This window comes from Musca domestica, unplaced genomic scaffold (genome assembly GCF_030504385.1).
Source record: "Musca domestica strain aabys unplaced genomic scaffold, Musca_domestica.polishedcontigs.V.1.1 1, whole genome shotgun sequence".
Taxonomy (NCBI): Eukaryota; Metazoa; Arthropoda; class Insecta; order Diptera; family Muscidae; genus Musca; species Musca domestica.
In genome coordinates this window covers 38,149,774-38,173,154 of record NW_026712114.1, presented here as the reverse complement: position 1 = coordinate 38,173,154, position 23,381 = coordinate 38,149,774, and the positions used below count along the sequence as shown (strand labels likewise).

General features: G+C 34.3%; 2 protein-coding genes and 3 non-coding genes across 5 annotated transcripts; 2 read left to right on the top strand and 3 right to left on the bottom strand.

Moving 5' to 3' along the window:
* Window positions 1-505: 505 nt before the first annotated feature.
* LOC131805265 (serine protease 7-like) lies at window positions 506-5,575 on the bottom strand. Its single transcript, XM_059128394.1, has 5 exons — window positions 5,445-5,575; window positions 4,887-5,387; window positions 1,346-1,454; window positions 957-1,252; window positions 506-847 (listed from the first exon to the last, which is right to left on the bottom strand). Exons 1-5 carry the CDS (start codon window positions 5,521-5,523, stop codon window positions 567-569), a joined length of 1,266 nt encoding a protein of 421 aa, XP_058984377.1. The 5' UTR covers window positions 5,524-5,575; the 3' UTR covers window positions 506-566.
* A 3,620-nt stretch (window positions 5,576-9,195) lies between these two features.
* LOC131800573 (CLIP domain-containing serine protease B9-like) lies at window positions 9,196-10,724 on the bottom strand. Its single transcript, XM_059128393.1, has 4 exons — window positions 10,383-10,724; window positions 10,216-10,321; window positions 9,571-9,869; window positions 9,196-9,501 (listed from the first exon to the last, which is right to left on the bottom strand). The coding sequence occupies exons 1-4, from the start codon at window positions 10,642-10,644 to the stop codon at window positions 9,227-9,229; spliced, it is 942 nt and encodes a 313-aa protein (XP_058984376.1). The 5' UTR covers window positions 10,645-10,724; the 3' UTR covers window positions 9,196-9,226.
* Window positions 10,725-13,163: 2,439 nt separating this feature from the next.
* TRNAL-UAG (transfer RNA leucine (anticodon UAG)) lies at window positions 13,164-13,243 on the top strand. The gene has a single exon. It is a non-coding gene; the product is annotated as a tRNA-Leu (tRNA).
* A 5,873-nt stretch (window positions 13,244-19,116) lies between these two features.
* TRNAL-UAG (transfer RNA leucine (anticodon UAG)) lies at window positions 19,117-19,196 on the top strand. Its single transcript has one exon. It is a non-coding gene; the product is annotated as a tRNA-Leu (tRNA).
* Window positions 19,197-21,560: 2,364 nt separating this feature from the next.
* On the bottom strand, window positions 21,561-21,640 carry TRNAL-UAG (transfer RNA leucine (anticodon UAG)). The gene has a single exon. It is a non-coding gene; the product is annotated as a tRNA-Leu (tRNA).
* Window positions 21,641-23,381: the final 1,741 nt, after the last annotated feature.

Genomic DNA, 23,381 nt, shown 5'->3' with positions numbered 1-23,381 from the left:
CATAGTATTTAGTGTTTAAGTCCCTAACGTCCATAATATTCACTCCCCAACCACATATACCCTCCTCCGATTTCATATTTATTGTACACCAAATTTATTATATCAGTTCAAATTGGATGGATTTTTGCACATTCCAACGAATTTATGTAATGGAAGTTAATACGACATTTGGTGAAACTCGATTCCCAAATATCTAATTATTAATATTTATTTTAATATATTATTTAATTTAAGACTTCTCGATGTCATCATCATACAATCTATAGCAATGTTGTTTAGTACGAGATACAAATGCCTACGTCAAATTTTGTGAAAAATTATGTCAAATTGTAGCTGTTCTAATGCCAAAAAGTTTTATAGTTGTCATGTTCCATTTCACATAAATTCCCAATATAAACGTTTATTTGTTATGTGTATATCTTATAAATATCCATAAAAAATATCATATAGTTGACCCCGCCCGACTTTTGACTTTTCTTCACTTTAGCTTTTTTACAATTATTTTAATCTCTTTTATTCTACTGTTCTCTATTCTACTTTAAAACTAAAAATATAAAATGTAATAATTACACTTCCAACAAGTGATCACGTATCCAGTTGATAAAAGTTCGAACCCTTGTATATACCGCTGGTTTTCCGTCGCCACATCCCACACCATATGACACAATTCCCTCAAGAACCCAGCCGTCCTTAGTGCGACGGGCTAAAGAACCACCTGAATCACCGTCACAACTATCCTTGCCCGTTTCCCCGCCAACACACAGACGGGATAATTCATCGCGTATTCTACACTTTTCATCATCCAAGCATATCAAATCCACAATGCGTTTCTCATCGGTGTAGTTTGCTAAAAAGACATATAATTTAAATTATAATAAATAAAAAATATTATACCAATAATTATATAATAAAATGTAGTATAATAAATATAATACAAGTTTATCATATTCCTTTACCCGTTCTACTGCTACCCCAACCGGCTACAGTGAGTCTGGAACCATTTTTCGGTGGTTCCAACCCAGGCATAACTAAGGGCAAACATATGGGTGCTACCGAATTCGAATACACAATGTCTTTTGTGGTTTTCACCAAGGCAATGTCATTGAAAATTTTTCGTTTTTTAGTCACATAGAAATCCTCGTGTACCCACGTCTGTTCTATAAAAAGACGCTGATATGGATCTATACAATAGCCATCTTTATCGCAATCTTTAAAAGTTTGGACGTTGTGATCACCAGCCCGTAAAGATTCTCTGGAATTAATGTAATATTAAGACTATGTTATCAAAATTTTAGAAAACGGAATTTTTTTAAACTTTTTTTGGATGGGTTCATTTAAAACTTACAATATGCCGACAGTTTCCTGAATTCCTCCACTAATACAATGTCCTGCCGTTACAACATATCTCTGATTTAAAATACTGCCAGCGCATGCAATAGCCAGATAGTTGAAAGCTAAAAAAATAAATTGCAACTAAACTATTTTAAAGTGGAGATATCTTTATATATAAATGAGTTGTAAAACAAGTTAAAAAGTATCAGTCGGTATTGCCGACAGATATATACCCTCAGCCTATGTTTGATTAAATAATCGAAATATATTTGACTAGTGTTACAATTATTCAAACGTTTGACCCTCATGCAGCCGGTTCCGAAGGAATGGGCCAATATTGTCCATTTTGTATCAGACCTAAAAATTTGATATAAATATTCCAACGTTCCTGGTATGGATTATATTGACTCACTCCTTCACTTTTTATGAGATATGTAATAATTTCTAGAAAATGTTAAAATGTGCGTGATGTACCATATAGAGTCTACCGAAATATTCCATTTTTATACTTCATCTGATACAAATAAAAAATATTGAGCGAAATATTGGGCTAAATTACAAGAAAGGATATTTATGTCCAATTTTATGCGAAATCATAAATTCCGATAAATGTCATATTCATATCAGGCTTCTTATTGAGAGAAATATTTGATCATAGCAAGTAGTAAAGAATTGTTAAATTGTTTCGAAAGTTATGACAGATAAAACTATTGAAAATTGTGACCCTTTGTGGATGAGGTACCAGAAGGGGTTCGCAGATATATATCAACTTCATAACAGATCTTGTGTTAGCAAAAAATTTTTTATGTGTGAAATTTGAAGAGATTTGGATGCTTATTTCGCTTTATTGGAGTATTTTGTTTTCAAAATCTTGAACCCTAAGTATGGGAGAGGTACCAGAAGAAATGGTTCGATCTATACCACCTTTATAACAGATCTTGTGTTGATAAAAATATTGAGATGTGCCAAGTCTAAATGGAATCGGATCTTAATGTTAACAGCACATCCTGGGTTTACAAAAATATTGGAATGTGTGAAATTTAAAGACGTTCGGATCCTTACATCACATTTTATTCAAAATGTTGACCCTTTGTGGGGGAGGTACTTGATGGAGTGGACCATTTTAGCACCTGACCTAGCACTGACGCAAATATTAGGATTTGCAAAGTTAGAGCAAAATCGGGTAACCGCTTCTCTTTCTGTGCAAAAAATATATTTTATATATATTTTTTGAAAATTTCGACCTTTTGTGGGGGAGGTACCAAAAGGAGTAAACCGATGTATTCCCTCTTAACACCAGACCTTGGGTTAATAAAATTATTGGGATGTGTGAAATTTGAAGACAATCGGACTCTTACATCGTTCCTAGGAGTTGTAATTATTCAAAATTTTGACCCTTTGGGGGGGAGGTACTTGATGTAGTGGACCGATATTGTCAATTTTCGCACCTGACCTGGCACTTATGAAAATATTAGGATTCGCAAAGTTCGAGCAAAATCGGATTATCCTTTCTCTTTCTGTGCAATAAATTATTTTCTTTGAAAATTTTGACATTTTGTGTGGGAGGTTCCAGAAGGAGTGGACCGATACTGCCCATTTCCGAACTCGATCTAAGTTTGACAAAAATATTACGATGTACCAAGTTTGGATCAAATCGGATACTCCCTTCGAGAGTTATCGTGCGCACCAGCCAGCCAGACAGGATAGTAGTAGCAAAGGGTGGTATTATGTAAAAGGATAGAGCAAAAAACTTGAAATTTGGTATGAGAATCATGGTGGGAAAGTAGGTTTGATATACAGGGTGAGATGGAAAAACTGCAACCAACTTCAGACTGCTGTCATTTCTAAGCTACTCGTTCGACAGCTGTAAAAGTTATTCAAGTGACAGCTTATTATATTGTTTACAAGCCTACAAAAGCATTTAGGTGAGAATTTTCCAGAAAAAAAGTTATTCGTGATGGAATTCAAGCGTGATAGTGTGATTTCTTTATATTTGGCTGGAAAACCAAAAGTGGCTATCGTTAGGGTACTCCAGCATTTAAATGTGAATAAATCTTTTGTGTCTCGTACAATCGCTCGTTACCGTGATACTGGTAGCATAGCCCAAGGTCAAGGAAGTGGGCGGAAGAAAACAGCAACATCAGCAGAAATGGTTCGAAAAGTAAAGAAGCGACTTGAATGTCCAAGGTCTGCGTCCAAAATATTTTCCAGAATATTTTCGTCATAATATTCGGCATTTATTCTGTTATGGCGGCTCAGCACCATCGCTCTCAGCACGCACCACCCAAGAATGGTTACAAAATGAGGAACGCTTCATTTCCAGCTCATAATGGCCACCAAAATCTTCGGATACCAATCCGTTGGACTATTGTTTCAGAAGTATTTTGGAAAGCAAAGTTGGCACTAAAAAATGCCAAAGTGTCGATCACCTCAAGCAAGCGCTTCGCCGGGAATAAGCCAAAATACCGCAGAGTAACATTTGATGGTTTCATTGGCCGTTTGAAGACCATAATTCGTGCCAAAGTTGCACAATTCGAACAAATTTAGACTTATTCTAAAATTTGATGTTATTTCCGACATTTTTTGCTTCCATTATGGCGTTTGACTTTGTTGCAATTTTTTTTATCTCACCCTGTATATTGTTTTGGATAAATGTTACTAAATTTTACAAATGGTACTAAATTTGGTATTGGTTAAAGATATACAGCTGGAATCCTCAATTTTAATATTGAGGGAGGTACCAAAAAGTGTTAGCTGTTCTATCCTTTCTTAGGTCTAAAGTTACTGCGATATACTATAGGGATTATTAAGAATTACTGCGATACACTATAGGGATTATCTAGAAGGACTAGAAGGAGTGGTCCAATATTGTTCTTTTTCACACATAACCTAGTACTGTTGCAAATATTAAGACTAGAAAAGTTTAAACAAAACAATATGATCCTTTCTCTTTCATGTGATAAATTATGTTATTGGAAAATATAGCGTTTTGTGGGGGAAGTACCAGAAGTTTGATAATATTACGATGCACCAATTTTGATCGAATACTCCCTTCGGGAGTAATCGCCCGCACCAGCCAGCCAACCAGGCGGATGGACACCGCCAGATCGACTCCTATATCTGAACTGAACCAAACCAAAATTTATAAACTTCGATTCAGTTGTATGTGTTAAAGTCTATTATATTTAGTCATATATTATGCATAAGGGTTCCATATCCAAATCTGAGGCAATTATCACCAATTTCAATTGAATTCGTCCTTAGGCCCACCAAATTAACTGATCAAAGCGTTGTCACCATCGGACAATAAGTACGAAATGTAATTTGATAACAAAAGTAAATTAAGAGACGGGCAAACGCCCGGACATACGGTATTTAGATAGTGATTCTATATAGAAATAAATATCCCGGTTAGGAGTATTAATCTTTCGGTCCTATGTTTCTTTAAAAACATTACTGTGTCCATATTGAGCATATGGTAATTTTTTCACAATATGAAAATTTGTCAATGCAATTCAAAACTGTATGCCAATGGTCATTATTTATTTTCTTACCAGTTCGGTATTCCAAATTTACCAGCCATGGAAATTCACCCAACTGTGCTTCCCAACCGCCATGAATTTTATCGTCCACCATCAATGGGCCACATACACCTGGCTGGGGAAATACATCACTCGTAATTTCATTAATTAACAGTGCCGTTTCATTTTTTCTATTTTCAGTGTTGCCATCTTCACTTGCAATCGAAACACTACCACTGCTGATCTGTTTAATTTTGTCACCGTTTCGTTGTCCCAAATCTCGAAAAAATTTAGAAGAACCAAATGGCATTATCCCACTATTTCCAAAATCATTTGCATCACCCTCGCCGTCGTCATCGTCGTCTGGAAAAACAATGCTATTTCCAAAAGTACAACACACGTAAGGTGGTAAACCACGGCCATTGTAACAAGGCCAATTCAAAATATCTTTCACGTCGCCTTTCACTCGTAGACACTTCGCCACGGTTAAACATCTTCCCAGACGTCCATGAGGATTGTAGCATAAATTCGAAACTAAAGGTGAGTACAAATTAATATATTTTATTTTAATTTCAATTGTTTTTTATCTACCTCCTCTTATTGTTATTACGTTCGAGGAGATATATTGCCATGAAGCAAATGTTAATAATATTATGAAATTATATTTCATTGTAATTGATTTTTAGTACGAATGGCGATGTTATCTTGTTGGCAAACCCTCGTTAACTGAGCTAGCATTGCATTTAAATAGTTATATTTTTTTATATATGCTATTATAATATAAACGTAATAAATAGATGTTCTATGAATCAGTCAATAAGATGTGGTGAGAAACAACAAAATTGTTTGTGACAAAACAATGCATGATAATGTTACAATTGACAGTTGCTACTATTGAAAAGTACTACTAGACGTACGACCAGTTGTACGTTCCACGAAAACTGAAGTAGAATTGTATTAAAGGATGGAGGAAAATATACATATTTGTGGAAACTTGTTTAACACAGGGTAGGCCTTTAAGAGACTGTTTTTTAAAGAAACCTTATTAGGTTTTCATATAATTTCACTAAACGGTATTTTACTAAACGTATGGTAAGCTATTGAATGCTGTGTTTTGTGTGAATCCTAAAATAAGTTGAATTAATGCTACATTTAAGTCTGCAGAATTTACTTAAAATCAGTTTAACTATCCTTATCCCAAATCTGTACAATGCCCTCGATAACACTGCTAGCTGCTATTTAATGCAAAGGATGCACGACCGATCACGAGTTACTTTGAACTAAGAAATACAAACAATACACATGGTGTATAAAATTGGAGGGAATCAATTTATAACAACACTTCAAGTTTAAATAGCTCTTGCGCCGTGATACATATTTAGTACCACAATTGGCATGATTTATTTTACATAAATTACCAATGCAAACCTAAATTTTGATACTGAAAACTCAGTTTAAAATATAGATTGTTGAAGGGTATAATATTAATATTGCCCTCGGATGATGTCACATATCAAAAAAAAAAAAAAAAAAAAAAAAAAAAAAACGGGGATCATGACCAATTCCTAGATTTGTATATTCGTGTGTCTTAAATAAATTTATATCAAGGACATCGTGGCAATATATAAATAGTGAAAATTTTGAAAATATTTTTGATATATTTTTTAGGAAATTTCACCAGTTTTCCTTACCAAAAAAACGTGGATTTTTTAAAACCTTTTTTCAAGGGATAGCTGTTCAAAAAGTATGGATTTTTAAATTTTGAACGGGCGAGATAAAAAAAAACTGCAACAAAGTCAAACGCCATAATTTTTTCATCTTTTTTTTAAATTTAAATGAATGAGAGCAAAAAATGTCGGAAATGGCATCAACTTTTAAAATAAGTTTTGATTTGTTCGAGTTGGTCACCATTGGCACGAATTATGGGCTTCAAACGGCCAACGAAACCGTCACACGCTGTCCGAATGTTGCGGTATTTTGGCCCATTCCCGGCGAAGCGCTTGCTTGAGGTGATCGACACTGTGGTATTTTTTAGTGCCAACCTTGCTTTACAAAATACTCCACACACAATAGTCCAACGGATTGGTATCCCGTGATTTTTGTGGCCATTGTGTGCTGGAAATGAAGCGAGGAATTTAATTGTGTAACCATTCTTGAGTGGCGCGTGCTGAGTCCTGTTGGAATGTCCAAGGTCTGCGGCCAAAATGTTTGCGTGCCGATTATATTCGGCATTTATTCTGATGCCACAATCAATTAATACGAGCGGAGAGCGACCATCGGCTGTTATGGCGGCCCACACCATCACCATGGCCGGGGCTTGAGTTCTGGTGGCCAACCGAAGGTGCACATGCTCATCTGAGCTCTTTGGCAAGTAACTACGATCATTTTGTTTGTTTACAAACTGCTGGACAACGAATGTTTGCTCATCGGAGAAAACCAAATTCGGCAGTTTACCACTTTCTGCCAAGCGAAACAACTCGTTACCTCTTTTGAGTCTCTTTTTTTCTGTTGCGGTGTAAGTTCTTGCACTTTTTGGAATTTCAATGGCTTTACCCCGATCTCATTTTTCAATATTTGCCGAATGGAATATTGTGATATGTTCAGCTCACGAGCCATTTTCGGCCACTGCGACGCGGGTTTCGATCAAGTCGCTTCTTTACTTTTCGAACCATTTCTGCTAAAGTTGCTGTTTTCTTTTGTCCACTTCCTTGATCTTGGGCTACGCTACCAGTAGCACGTTAACGAGCGATGGTACGAGACACAAACGATTTATCAATATAATGAGCTGTCACTGGAATAATTATAACAGCTGTCGGACGAGTTGCTTGGAAATAACAATAACAAGTTTGAAGTTGGTTGCAGTTTTTTCATCTCACTCTGTATTAATCTGTCATAATAATACAACAATGCTGTCGTGGACAAATATAATGGATTTTTATGATTTTTAAACAAACAACCTCCAATTACGATTTTCTAAGATTTTTTCATTAAAAATCTTTTTTTACACTTCCCGGTAAACAATTATCTTATTTTTAATATGTTACAAATTTTAAATTTTAATCATAAAAAAGAAAATGTTTTAAAAAAGTTTGGGCCAGGTTTAATGGTTTTTTAGAAAAATATGTTTGAGCAATTTTACAGATGGTGGGTAAAAAAAAAATTGAAATATATTTTAGGGACTTTTACAAGGTCATTCCAAACCAAAATCGTGTATAATTTTAAGAATAACATTCAAGGTTTTTTGGTCTATGTAAATTGTGGATATTGTGTATGTATTTTTGAAAGACATTCTTTCCAAAAATATTAGATTTTTAAGAATTCCCGGCCTATAAAAATTATGGATATTTAAGGAATATGTTATTCATGGTAGACATTGACAAATAGAGCTGGCTTTTTTTAAGATTTTCTTAAAACATTTTGAAATATTTTTCGGTTAAACATTTTTAAAAATATTATAGGGCCTCCTCATATGAAAAGTGAAATTTTAAGAATACTTTTCCACTTTTTGTGATTCTCTTTTAAAACAAAAACTTCCATCAAAATTTTGTAAATATTTTAAGCCTATTTTTATGCTTATTTTTTTAACAATATTCTTGGAGATATTCCTGGTAATAAATACTGTATTTTCCGTAGGACTATCTGGCCAAGTATCATTTTCTTCAATATATTGCAAGGAAATTCTGGATTTGAATACCTATCAACTCAACAAAGATCGCAAAAACAGGGCAAATGACCCAGGTCAAAAAGCTATGGGTAACATCTGGACAGGGCACTATGATATCATTCCAAAAACGAAATCTTCCAAAATGGATTTGTGCGTAAGGGGCCTTACACGTCGGCCCCGTACCGCTATAGCCTTTGCTTACATATTTTTAATGGATCTTTTAAGGATTTTAAGAATATTTTTCTAAAGGACAACATAGACAAATATAATTAACTCTTAAGAATTTGGTATACCAAAAATCGATCTGCATTACATTCCTGCATCCTATTAACTATAATCATATGTTGCATTTCATGAGATTGACGATTATTCAAAATCAAAATCTATGCCAGAAACAAATACTACGATGTACCAAATAACTCTACGAGCATAACTCTACAAGAAAGGTTATTCAAATTCAAAGAAACTAAGAAAAAATTCAACTTCGTACTGAATTATTATTGTGTCAAATAGACTTTTAAAAATGCAAAATTTGGTTTTGTTTATTTTACAGCCAAATGGCCTGAAACTAATTTCGTTGAAAATGACTTGATAACTTTTGTGGTTGAATTTCACCGAACTAAGGACTTTTTTATATTCTTCAGTACTATTTCTTAGATAAAATCAAAAACAATTTTTTTATAATTTTAAAACATATTTTAATAATATACTATATTTCACTATTTTCTCTAATCCACTCAATGAACGATGAAACTCGAGTATAAACAGCTGGTTTTTCCGAACCACAAGTTGTGCCATACGAAACAATACCCACAACGTATTGGGTATTATGCAAACTACGAATCAATGGACCACCCGAGTCACCGTAGCAACTATCTTTCATATATTCCCCAGCACACAGATGATGAACGCTGTTGGCCAGTACACATTTTTCATTTGTCACATAGGGGACATGAACCACTTGTTTAACGGGTATTAAAGCACCTAGGAGAACAAATTTTTTACGTCAACTATTTTATAGAGCAAAAAAAAAAACAAATTAATAAAACTTACTCCAATCACCCTTCCAATAGCCAGCTCCCCAACCACTGACGGTTAAAAGTGTTCCAGGTGACAGATGAGGAAATTTGATCGTGGGCATAGCTACAGCTGGAATCGAGTTGGAATACATAATATCTCGATCAACTTTTATCAAAGCTAAATCATTATAATTTCTTTTATCCTTGTCGGTATAAAATTCAGGATGAATTTTATATTCAGCAATATTAAAACGTTGGAATGGATCAAGACAGATTTTCTCATCGCAATCAATTTCGCTTTGCAAATCATATTCCCCAGCACGAATCGATATCCTAAAATTTGTAAATATGTATATAACAAACATTTTTTCAAGGGACATAGTGCCCTTTTTTCGATGTGGTATATTTTGAAAGTATACATAAATATTACTTAACCATGTATCGGATAACTTACAATTGCCCAAATTTCTCTATTTCACCTCTGATACAATGAGCAGCCGTCAGTATATATCGATGATTAATAACGCTAAATCATATTCCCCAGCACGAATCGATATCCTAAAATTTGTAAATATGTATATAACAAACATTTTTTCAAGGGACATAGTGCCCTTTTTTCGATGTGGTATATTTTGAAAGTATACATAAATATTACTTAACCATGTATCGGATAACTTACAATTGCCCAAATTTCTCTATTTCACCTCTGATACAATGAGCAGCCGTCAGTATATATCGATGATTAATAACGCTACCAGCACACAACAAGGATAGTTTATTTTCCGCTGAAAAAAGAAAATAAATCCTTAAGTTAAGTTGATGAATTTCCGAAAAGATTTTACTTACGTGTTCGATATTCCAAATTTACCAACCATGGAGATTCTCCTAATTTGGCATTTCTGCCACCCAGAATTCTTGGTCTCAATGTTATATTTTGCTGAAAATTAATTAGACTATTTTCCAAAATACTATTATGGTCTATTGTTGGAAAATTATTTGTACATCTTTCAACGCCTTTGCGACATAAGTTACGGGTCCCTATTCTGCGACCAAAGCAACAATTCACCAATAGTACCGTAAATAAAATATTTAAAATGTAATGTCCCATTTTATATTATTTTTTTATATATTTATTTACTTATTTATTTTATTTTTATTTATTTATTTATTTATTTATTTTTTTTTAAGAAGAAGATGAAGGCACAACTTTTCCTCTCTCTGTAAGAGATATTGGGATTAAGACATCACTGGAAGTTAAATATCAACTGAAGTCTTAAACCCATCAATAAAGTGTATTTATTACATTTTTTAATGAAATCTTATTAAATTAATTATTATTCTTATCATCCCACCGGGTTCACGAGAGGATTTCCTCTTTAATTGAGCGTGAATGTATTATCGCCACATTATGTGCTGATTTCTGAAATTTTATTACAATACATCAATGTAAAATATTATTTTAAACTCATCAAAAAATTTGATAATTCACCAACTTTAGAGTCGTTTTGAATTTCCATTTGATGAAGAGCTAACACTAGATCGATTTTAATTTCGTGACACACATTCCTGGCGAAAATGATACATATTCCATGAAGCTACAAAACGCGAATATAAATTTGTACAAAAATCGCCGCGTTATGTTACTATAAACTTTATTTCATACAGATTTCGCCTTGGAATTGACTGGAATTCGGAATTTTAAATTCATAACACTACAGGGTGAGATGAAAAAACTGCAACCAACTTCAGACTGGTGAAATTTCACTCGTCCGACAGCTGTTAAAATTATTCCAGTGATAGCTTATTATATTGCTTACAAGCGTGCAAAAGCATTTTAGTGAGAATTTTCCAGAAAAAAAGTTATTCGTGATGGAATTTAAGCGTGATAGTGTGATTTCTTTATATTTGGCTGGAAAACCACAAGCGGCTATCGTTAAATGTGATTAAATCTTTTACTCTTTAGATACTGGTAGGGTAGCCCATCGTCAAGGAAATGAACGAAAAAAACAGCAACATCAGCAGAAATGGTTCCAAATGGTTCCAAATGTAAAGAAGCGACTTGATCGAAACCCGCGTCGCAGTGACCGAAAAATGGCTTGTGAGCTGAACATATCGCAATATTCCATTCGGCAAATATTGAAAAATGAGCTCGGGGTAAAGCCACTGAAATTCCAAAATGTGCAAGAACTTATACCGCAACAGAAAAAAATAGGCTCAAAAGAGCTAAAGAGTTGCTTCGCTTGGCCGAAAGTGGTGAATTTCCGAATTAGGTTTTCGTTGTCCAGCAGTTTGCCAATGAGGTTAGCTGAAAATGAGCACTTTCGGTTGGCCACCAGAACTCAAGCGCCGGCCAGGGTGATGGTGTGGGCCGCCATAACAGCCGATGGTCGCTCTCCGCTCGTATTCATCGACCGTGGAATAAGAATAAATGCCGAATATTATCGCGTAAATATTCTGGAGGGTGTTTTAAAGCCTTGGACACGCAAACATTTTGGCCGCAGACCTTGGACATTCCAACAGGACTCAGCAACAGGACTCTGGAATATTTTGGAAAGCAAGGTTGACACTAAAAAATACCAAACTGTCGATAACCTTTAAGCAAGCGCTTCGCCGGGAATAGGCCAAAATACCGCAACATTCGGGCAGCGTGTGACGGCTTCAGTGGCCGTTTGAAGGCCATAATTCGTGCCAAAGGTGACCAATTCGAACAAATCTAAACTTATTCTTAAATTTGATGCTATTTCCAACATTTTTTGCCTTCATTCAATAAATTAAAAAAATTTAAAAATTATGGTGTCTGACTTTGTTGCAGTTTTTTATCTCACCCTGTATATAAATTCCTGGCGTCTAGACCTTTTGTTTATTTGTATAAAAAATTTAGTAGAATATTGCGACGTTTTTAACTATTGCTTGGGGAAGAAACCAATACTTTGGTGACGTGCTTAAGGATTAAAATGTTCGACAAAAATTATTGTCGTATTGTTATTAGAAATATTACCGAACACTCTATATACCTAAAAAGCAAGAATTCCAAGAAATCCAAAACTATCAAAAAATGTGGAAGATGTGGGATCTTGCTCTACCAAAAAACCAATACAGAAAAAAACAATTTTTAGTTCTACTTTCGTAATCTACTGAGTTTTTCCTGTTAGAGTTTATGTTGCGGTATGTACACCCAATAATTACCTTGATTTCTCTCACTCTATAATGAGCAGCCTTTGTAAAGAAAATTCACTAAGATACTGTGGAATTACAATTCATGTACATATTCACACCTATAAACCTACTCTTCTCATTTAGCTGAAATTATTCCTCTCTTTTATTTGCAAAAACATGTATATATGTATGTATGTAGCATTTGTATAAGAGAAAGCCGTCATGATATTAAAATATTTATTTATACCAGCAAACTCAAAAAATCCCCCAACACAGTGTCTTTTTCCACACACAAACATCATTCAATCGCCACAGTCGACAATGCTATCAGCATAGCTTGCTTGCAAGCTATTGAAAATTTAGAATAGCAAAAGAAGATTAATAAGTAATTCGATCTTATGATCAAGCAACGAGTTATTTAAAATATTCACAAGTTTGTTTAAATATTTTGTTTGTCGACCAACCAGTATGGGCAGCGTGGCCGAGTGGTCTAAGGCGCTGGTTTTAGGCACCAGTCCGAAAGGGCGTGGGTTCGAATCCCACCGCTGTCAGTTGTTTTTTATTTTTTGTTTTTATTTTTTTTGTATCTCCACATAAAACAAAGGCACACAAAAACAACCCCTATTTGTGCAACAAACTCCACTATGCCTAGCAACAACCAAACCTCTTTTTTGCAACAGATGTGTGAAATGTGAAATAATGTTTGGGAGAAAAAAATGTAGAATTTTTGGTAGTAAATAATGACATAATGATAATTGTTGAAATTTGATATTTTTCATTAAAAATGGGTTAATTGTTAAAATTATTGTTATTGTTTTAATTAGAAAATTACTTCAACAAATATTAGGAATGGCAGTTGGTGGGGCATTTTATCCGTCTGTAGCGGGACAAATAGTAGAAAAACGCTTCATTATAGATTTGAGGTATGCTTGACAATATTCTAATTTTTTACCGGAAAGGTATACATAATGTGAACAAAGAAAAAAAAAAGAATTTTAGGTGAATAAGAGATTTTCTGGAAGTTATCTTATTTAGGGTATGCGATTGGGGCTTTAATAACATAGGAACATAGTATGTAGTTCAGTTCCAGAAAAGAAAGATTTTTCGAAAAAAAAATCGGAAAGAGCAAGAGTTTCGTGGCGAATTAAATTAGATATCGCAAAAGAAAAAAGGAAATTCGGAAGATTTTTTGCATGTTTGATACGAAATTTGCAAATTTTTCATTTTTTTACCAAAGTTCTATCCGATAAGCGGAGAAATATGTGACATTTGATAAGAAATTTGGAAACGTGTCGGATGTTTGATCCGAAATTCGGAAAAAAATATGATTTTGTTCTACAATTTTGTACAAAAATCATAAATAAACAAGTAAGCAAAAGCTACAGTCGAGCGGGGCCGACCCTTGAATACCCTACAACACTATAATAAACGATACAGTTTATATAGGCGAGATACTCGAAAGAATTCCACAAGATATTGTGACAAATAATAAAAGAAAACAATCAGGTTTCGTTCTCTAATTTTCGAATAATAGCAACTTAAACTAATTTGCTCATTTCCAATTTATTGGTAAATGGTCTTCCTAGATCTGGAACCAATATTTCCCAAAGACCTATAACATCTCAGAAGTGGCAAAAGATTAACATTTATTATTGGTTTTTGACTGAAACGCATCTATATGAGATACAGAAATTTGACTATATTCTTCAACGAAATCAGCCTTAATGAAATAGTCAGAAGTGTGTCTTTCCTGTATTTGTGAATTCTCCAAAAAGTCACTGGAATGGACATTTTCGCATTTTGTCTACAAAAGTTGGCAAACTCCTTTACACATTGAATATTTTTGGATGGCCATCCAAAACTGCTTGGCTTTTGCAATTTCCGGTAACCCCCATTCAAATGTGTGTGAGGATCGGGCGATAATTACGACCTGTTGACAATTTTGCAGTTTTTTGGCCCATTTCAACCCCTAAATATATTGCGATCATCTCCAAAAAGAGTAGGCTTCTATTCTGACCCTCATCTTATCCCCATGCAAAATTTCGTAAGGATCGGACCATGAATGCGATCTGTATATGATATCCTGATATCCTAACTACTTAGTTTTGTTAGCTGTAGAAATATTACCAAATGTTTAATTCAAAATGAAAATATGCCAAAAATATGACAAAATGGAAAAAATATGAGAACATGTTACAAAATCAATATTTTTATGTTTAGAGAGATATTTGTATGCGTTTTTTAGACGTTTTTCCTTTTCAGCCAAGAGGCCATTCTGAATTAATGAGAACTGCAGAAATCAGTTCAGCCGTTCTCGACATATATGAGATCTTTCAAGCATATCTTCTTTGATAGATATATCTATCGCATATATTTTGCTATATATCCGATTTGTTGTATGTTAACATCAATGTAAAGTTCAGAAGTAACCTTGTCATGACTTTGTGATTTCGCCGGGATTTAAAATATTCGCGGTTGAATGAAAAATTTTGAATTTTTTCAACAAAAAAGATATGGTCTATTTTACCCGCTAAATATTATCCGATGACCATCAAAATTGGTAGGCTTCTTCCCCGCCCTAAACTCTAGCTACATGCGAAATTCCGCGTCGATTGGTCTATAATTGCGACCTCTACAGCTACTGCAAAATCCGAAATTTTTTTAGTATTTGGTCCATTTCAACCCCTAAAAATTATGCGATCATCTTCAAAAGAAATAGGGTTCTATTCTGACCCTAACCCCACCTCTGTTCTAAATTTCGTGAAGAGCGGGCCATAATTGCGACCTGTAGAGTGATTACAAATTAACATGGACAAACGGACAGACGGACAGACGGACGGACGGACATACATAGCTAGATCGACTCAGCTCGGCGAGCTAGGAAGATCCATGTATACTTTCCTATCTGGGAAACCAATATTTCGAGGTGTTACATAAATTCTGGCCCAATCAAACTTATAATACCCCCAACACATAGTGTTGTAGGGTATAAAAATCAAAAGAAAAAAAATCAGCAGAAAAAATTGGACATCAGAGCCCTCAGAAAAAATGTTCTTGGGTCAAACAAATGACTTGTGCATTTTTTTTTTTTGGATCGGGCCATAAATGCGACTTGCACTTTGTTGACAAAAATACATGGACAGATATTTGGTACCAGATATCAGATACAGATTTAAAATGAGTGTATTAAATTTTGTCAAGATCGGTTCAGATATATTTATAGCTCCCATAGATATGTTTAATCCGATCTGGTGTTTAAGTCCCTCAAATTCGTAATGTGCATTCGGCAAAAATGATATTTGGTACCAGATATCTTAAAGAGCTCGGAAATACCTCTGCCAATTTTTATCAACATCGATTCAGATTTGAATATATAGCTCCCATATATATCCTTAATTCAATTTCAGGTTTATTGCGCAAATAAATGGAGCGAATTTCGTGACGTACCTATTTCCATTTTGTGCCACTCGGCTCCGATATATATTTTTATACCCTCCACCATACTATGGAGGGTATATTAACTTTGTCATTCCGTTTGTAACTTCTCGAAATACTCATGTCAGACCCAACAAAGTATATATATTCTTGATTAGCCTAAAATTCTAAGTCGATTTAGCGATTTCCGTCTGTCTGTCCGTCTGTCTGTCTGTTGTAATCACGCTATCTTTCGAACGAATAGAGATAGAAGGCTAAAATTTTGCATACGTATTTATTTTTCCAGTAGCAGGTTAAGTTCGTAAATAGGCCATGTAGGTCCACGTCTTCGTATAGCCCCCATATAACGGTACCTCGCGATATTCGATATTTTTATGATTTCAGCGACATTATTCACCAGAATTTGGTATTTGAAGTTCGCGATGGATACTACAGCCTATGACAGAAAAGTTTCTATGCAGGTCTATGTCCAGGTCTTCGTTTAGGCCCCATATATCAGTACCTCCCTAAATTCGGTATTTTGACGTGCTTAGGTACAATACCCACCGAAATTGTTTGAGATGTCGTATTTGAACTTCGTAATGGATGCTACAGCCTATGACAGAAAATTGTCTATGATGGGCCAGATCTTCGCACAGCTCCGATATAACGGTACCTTCCTATATACGATATTTTGATGATTTTAGCTACATTAATCACCGTTTATTTCAAGTTTTCGAATATGAATATGGTAATGGCTTATGACAAACAATGCCTATGTAGGTCCACGTCGTATAGACCCCAATAAAACGGCAATATTCGGTACTTTTAAAATTTAAACAGAATTTTTAAGGGATTTTATTTTTTGAAAATTTCCAAATTCGTTCCAAATGGTGGAGGGTATTCAATGTTCGGCCCGGCCGAACTTACTGCTTTTTAACTTGTTTTAATATAATCCTTCTCCAAGTGATATCATGCATTTTGTAGCAAACTATAACTTTAAAGGCAAATGTTGATAGGTGTATGACCTACTTGAAATAAATTATTTTGTTACGGGATCTCTACTTAATATGCATAGTGGTATAGGGTATCATATAGTCGGCCCCGCCCGATTTTTATTTCCAACCGTTCTCGAAAAAGCAATTTTTGATCATTGGTATTAAAAAAATACGTTTTGGCAGAGCCTTCTATGTGTAGGTAACTCTCAATTTGACAAATTTTAAAGTAGAAGAAGTTTTTAAGTAGGAGAAGTTTCAGTCAATTTTTCATAATATACGGCTAGAAGAAACTAAATTAAAAAAAATAGTATCTACTCCTTCCCTATCTTCAAAGATGGTTACAACACTAAAATATATTTTTTCCCGTAACCGACTTCAGTCCATTAGTCGTCCTCTTGTATGACCTACTTGACCTACTTCAGTCATTTTTTCATTATATACGTCTAGAAGAAACTAAATTAAAAAATTGTATCTACTCCTTCCCTATCTTCAAAGTTGGTTACAACACGAAAATATATTATTTCCCGTAACCGGCTTCGGTCCATTATTCGTCCTCTTGTCAAGCAAATATGAAGGTCCATAAACTTCCTAAAAATGTAATTTCAAATAAGCACATCCATCTCTACATATTTCGTAATTTACCTAGTCAAATTTTCCTGAATAGAAAATATATTCCCAATTCTGATTATTGAATATAAAAAGATTTGTAAATATACATTTTGACAGTGAGAGGTTGTCAAATGAATAATTTTGAAAAAAATTGTAAATTGACTTTACCTTCTTGAATCTACAATGTGTTAGATGTTATCCAACGGTATTCTGAAGATTTTTTTTATCAATTTTTTCATATTTTCATAAGAATATATAATAATTTACAGAAATACATTTTGAAACTTTTTAAAAGAAAATCAATAAAATAAAATACAACAAATAGATTTGTTTAACACAGATTTCCGTTTAATTACACTCCAACTCCAACACACATTAGCTTGCCGTTTGGCCTGTGGTGATGTAATGGCTATTTTGCCCTCTTCAAAAATAGTGGTTAATTATTAGATTTGTTAATTTTACCTATTTGCCTGCAGTGGTGTGGTTTTGGCGGTGGCGGAAATTCAGCGGCTAAAAAGGAAATTTATTTAATTTCCTTGGAAGATTTGTTCCTTTTAATCTTTTTTCCACCAAATCAAAGCGCATCACGGTCATTAACGCCATGGGTGGTTTTAAAATAAGGTCAAACAGAAAACGGTCTTCAAGGAGATCAACATGTTTCCGTTTAATGGTCGTTTGTGCGTGCTCGTCTGCCGGATAATTCTTTCTTGTCAAATGTAATATTACACCGCAAGGGGTTAAAAAGGGTTAACGGAAGTTAAGATGTCAGTGCCAGTAACATCATCATCATCGTCATTATTACTATTGTTATTATCATCCTTATCAAGGCGTAAGGCAACAGATAGCAGCTTATGTTGGATTTTGACATTTTATTTAAGTGTTAATTGGATATTTTTTCGTGAAATAATAATTTGTTCTAGACAGGCATGCTTCAAGTTTATTAGGGGATGTAAGATTTCGGTTTATACTTCGTGATGTTTAATTATTTATGGGTCGTATTTAAGAATTTAAGAAAGTAAAATTGTTATGGGCTGGATTTCAAAATTCAGAAGGACAATTTGTATTTGGTCCCGCTGAACTTCTCACAATCATCCTAAAAATACCTATAATCATCGAAATTGTTATTGCTGGTATATAATGGTGGATCCAAGTTGTTTAATTCGTATTTCAATACGAAGGCGGGCTTAACAAAAATTAAACAGCTTTAGCCACGTAGAATTTAATATTAACTTTTTAAAAATTACTTCGTTTTATAGACTTAAACTTGTAAGTGATTACCCAACTCCTGGCATTAATAACAGAACACTTTTATTGGTTTGTTGACCTATCATGTCAACCCTTTTCTGGGGCAAATTATATTTTTTTAAACACTGTGCATATTGAAATCCAAAGGATTATCAACAGGCAGCGTGGCCGAGCGGTCTAAGGCGCTGGTTTTAGGCACCAGTCCGAAAGGGCGTGGGTTCGAATCCCACCGCTGTCACAAGGTTTTTTAATATAAAGCTGTGGCACTCAAGAAAAAATAAAAAAACAGTACATTACGAAAAGAGTAGGCGGGCTGGAAATAGAGGGACACTATATTCGAAGTGGGATGAAAAAATTGCAACCAACTTCATACTGCTGTCATTTCTAAGCCAGCCACTCGTCCGACAGCTGTTAAAATTATTCCAGTGAAAGTGTACAAAAGCATTTTGGTGAGAATTTTCCTGGAAAAAAATATCCTTTATGGAATTCAAGCGTCTTTATATTTGGCTGGAAAACCACAAGTGGCTATCGTTAGAGCACTCCAGCATTTAAAAGTGAATAAATCTTTTGTGTCTCGTACCATCGCTCGTTACCGTGATACTGGTAGCATAGGCCGACGTCAAGGAAGTGGGCGGAAGAAAACAGCAACATCAGCAGAAATGGTTCGAAAAGTAACGACTTGATATAAGACCACATCGCAGTGGCCGAAAAATGGCTCGTGCGTGAACATATCGCACTATTCCATTTGGCAAATAATGAAAAATGAGCTCGGGGTAAAGCCATTGAAAGTCTTAAAAATGCAAGAACTTACACCGCAACAGAAAAAAATAGACTCAAAAGCGCTAAAGAGTTGCTTTGCATGGCCGAAACTGGTGAAATGCCGAATTTGGTTTTCTCCGATGAGAAAACATTCGCTGTCCAGCAGTTGGTAAACAAAAAAAAAAAGGATCGCGTTCATTTGCCAAAGAGATCAGCTTAAAATGTGCACCTTCGGTTGGCCACCAGAACTTAGCGCCGGCCATGGTGATGGTGTGGACCGCCATAACAGTCGCTCTCCATTCGCATTAATCGACCGTGGTTTTAGAATAAATGCCGAATATTATCGCCAAAATATTCTGGAGGGTGTATTAAAGCCTTGGGCACGCAAACATTTTGTCCGCATACCTTGGACATTCCAACAGGACTCAGCACGCGCCACCCAAGAATGGTTACAAAATGAGGTTCCTCGCTTCATTTACAGCGCACATCTCCGGATACCAATCCGTTGGGCTATTGTGTCTGGAGTATTTTGGAAAGCAAGGTTGGCACTAAAAAATACCAAAGCGTCGAACACCTCAAGCAATCGCTTCGCCAGGAAATGGGCCAAAATACCGCAGAGCAACATTCTGACATCGTGTGATGGTTTCATTGGCCGTTTGAAGGCCATAATTCGTGCCAAAGGTGACCAATTCGAACAAATCTAAACTTATTCTAAAATTTGATGCTATTTCCTACATTTTTTCTTTCATTCAATAAAATAAGAAAATGTAAAAATTATGGCGTTTGACATTGTTGCAGATTTTTTTATCTCACCCTGTATAAGTCTGATATAAATATTGCGATGTGCCAGGTTTAGAATATATCAACAACAGAGACCTGATACCAAATGTCAGAATTCACTCTCTATCTCAACACCCTATTGCACATTTTGTGGCATTTTGTGCTTTTCGTTTGAACATAGTACACATTTCCAATATCAACTTCTTATCTCTACTAGAGACACCAGAAGTAAAACCCATATCAAATTTGAGGACTCCAGCCCTATCCCTTCAGCCAATACAAAATTTAGTACCATTAAGTACTTTTCAATTGCCATTATAGTACACATTTTCGAAACCAATACTAAATTTCAGATTTCAAGCACTATCTGTTCACCCTATACCGAATTGCACCAAATGTAGTACTATTTGGTACTTTTCGTACAATTATAGTACGCATTTCCGAAACCACCTCTTTATCATAAAACTACAATTACAGAAATTCCAAAACCGAAACATCGAAATGTTAGCTTCGTCCGTTAATATAGGGGAAATGTGTAGAGGCACTGCTTACATTAAAATCATGTTTTATACAAAAAAAAAAAAAAAAAACAATTATACAGCAGCATGGCTAATAAAATTTCCAGTAAACCAATAATTTGAGATCAAAATTGAATTTCATAGTCTTTTTCATTCGGTTAAACTTGTAAAAATTGCTCAATATATCCAAAAATCGTGTCTTTATAAAATTACACTTTTATTAATATTGTTACATTAAATAGTCCAAACTTCTGAATTTTAGTTATTTACATTGTTATTAAATATTCCCACGCCCAAAAGTACGAATAATAACTTACAATCTTTCCAAAATTCTCCATTCTCCAAATAATAGAACAATTATTATTCCCTTTATTCTGGTCTATTTGTATTTTTCAATTTTTATGTAAACAGTCGCTTTTTAACTAATTTTTGCTACAAACGATTTATTAATTACACAGCCAATGTATCATAAATATGTCGTACGTTTATTTCTTTTGATAGAACACATTTTAAATAACAAAAATGAAAAAGAAACAAAAAGTTTGTGACAGCGGTGGGATTCGAACCCACGCCCTTTCGGACTGGTGCCTAAAACCAGCGCCTTAGACCGCTCGGCCACGCTGCCTGTTACCACAGATGTGTCAAATGTTGCATTTCAATCCAATTGCCTAGAACATTTTTCACCATACAAAGAATTTTGCAACAAAAATCAATTCTCAAGGCATATTTATTATCAAAACGTATATTACATTTTCCTTTATATTCATATTAACAAAATTATTTACATTTTGTTGTTATTCACTTGTGCCAATGAGTCAGTCAGTCATTTTGCAAAAGTTGAGAACATTTGTGTCTGTTGATTTTTAACAGCCACCTAACAGAAATGTTAATGTTAAATGTTAAAAAGCTAAAAAGCTTTGGTTTTTCTGTGAAATGTGTTTGGTGCTAAAGCATACTTTTAGGGGTTGAATGAAAATAAATGAACTCAAAGTGGAAACCACGTGGAAGTAAAAGTTTTAGATTACATTCATTGAGTATTTTTGTTGTTGTTGTTGTTGTTATATTTATTACAGCGTTGTTTATGTGTGTTTATATTGTAGATGAATGAATTACAGTGTTCGAATGTGAAAACTTAAGGCGAAATATCTGCAGTGACTCATACCTTATGTTATTTTTCAATACAATAAATCTTAAATCTTATTTTTTTCTAATCGTTTCCTGTTTTATTTTTCCCTTAAAGTAAACTGAAATGTATTCAATATAATATAAATTTTACATTCGAAACTGTGGAAGTAAGTAAAACCTTAAATTGTCGACTTATCCAAGAATATTTACTATTTAAGCAGCGGTGCTCAAAACCGTGTTCTAGAACATGAAGAGAAAAAAGATATAATTTAAGAGAAAATTAAAATTCTGTTTTTCTTTATATTTTACTGTTCTATTTAATTGTTTTTAAACACGAATGTTTGCCAAAATAATTTATAAGGCAAATGGATAAAAAATATTTGTATAAATAATGACTTAACACTGTTTTGTTCTTGATTTAAATAAGCAAAGAGAAATTTGGCTGAAAAGAGATATTTCTTTTTGAGCACCCCTGATTTAAGCCAGAATCAGAATTACAAGAAGTCATCAATAATACTGTAACTTGTAATTATGATTCTTGTGTAAATATTAGATATTATTGGATAAACTGGCCAGTAGTCGACAATTTAAGGTTTTACTTATGTTCAAAATTCCACTGTTTCGAATGCAAAATGTCTATTATATTAAACAGACTTTAGTTTACTTTAAGTGAAAAAAACATATCTCGATAGAATTTGGCAAAAGTATTTCTGGGCTCTATAAAATATTTTGTACTAAATAATTCTTGTGGGGTGCATATTATGAATATGAGAGACTTGAACACTGAAACATATATATGGATGCTACAGCTATATCAGAACCGATGTTCTCCAAATTTGATATACGTGATTCTAGACTGAATTCGGTTCGATATACCAACATTTAGATCATTAGAACTAATATTGGTCATTTGGCGCAAAATTAACACGAAATCAGTTGAAGAAATATATGACAGCTATGACATATCTTTTTCCGAGCTCTATAAGATATCTACTACCATATATCATTGTTACAGCTATATCTGAACCGATTTTCACCAAATTTGGTGTACTTGCTTCCAGACTGAATTCGGTTTGATGTGCCAAAATTCAGGTCATTTGGACTGATAGTGGCCTTTTGGCGCACAATTAATCAGAAATCGGTTGAAGATATATATGAGAGCTATATCCAAATCTGAACCGATCTTGATAAAATTTGGCAGACGGGATTTCTAAGATGTATCTGACATTTGGTACCAAATA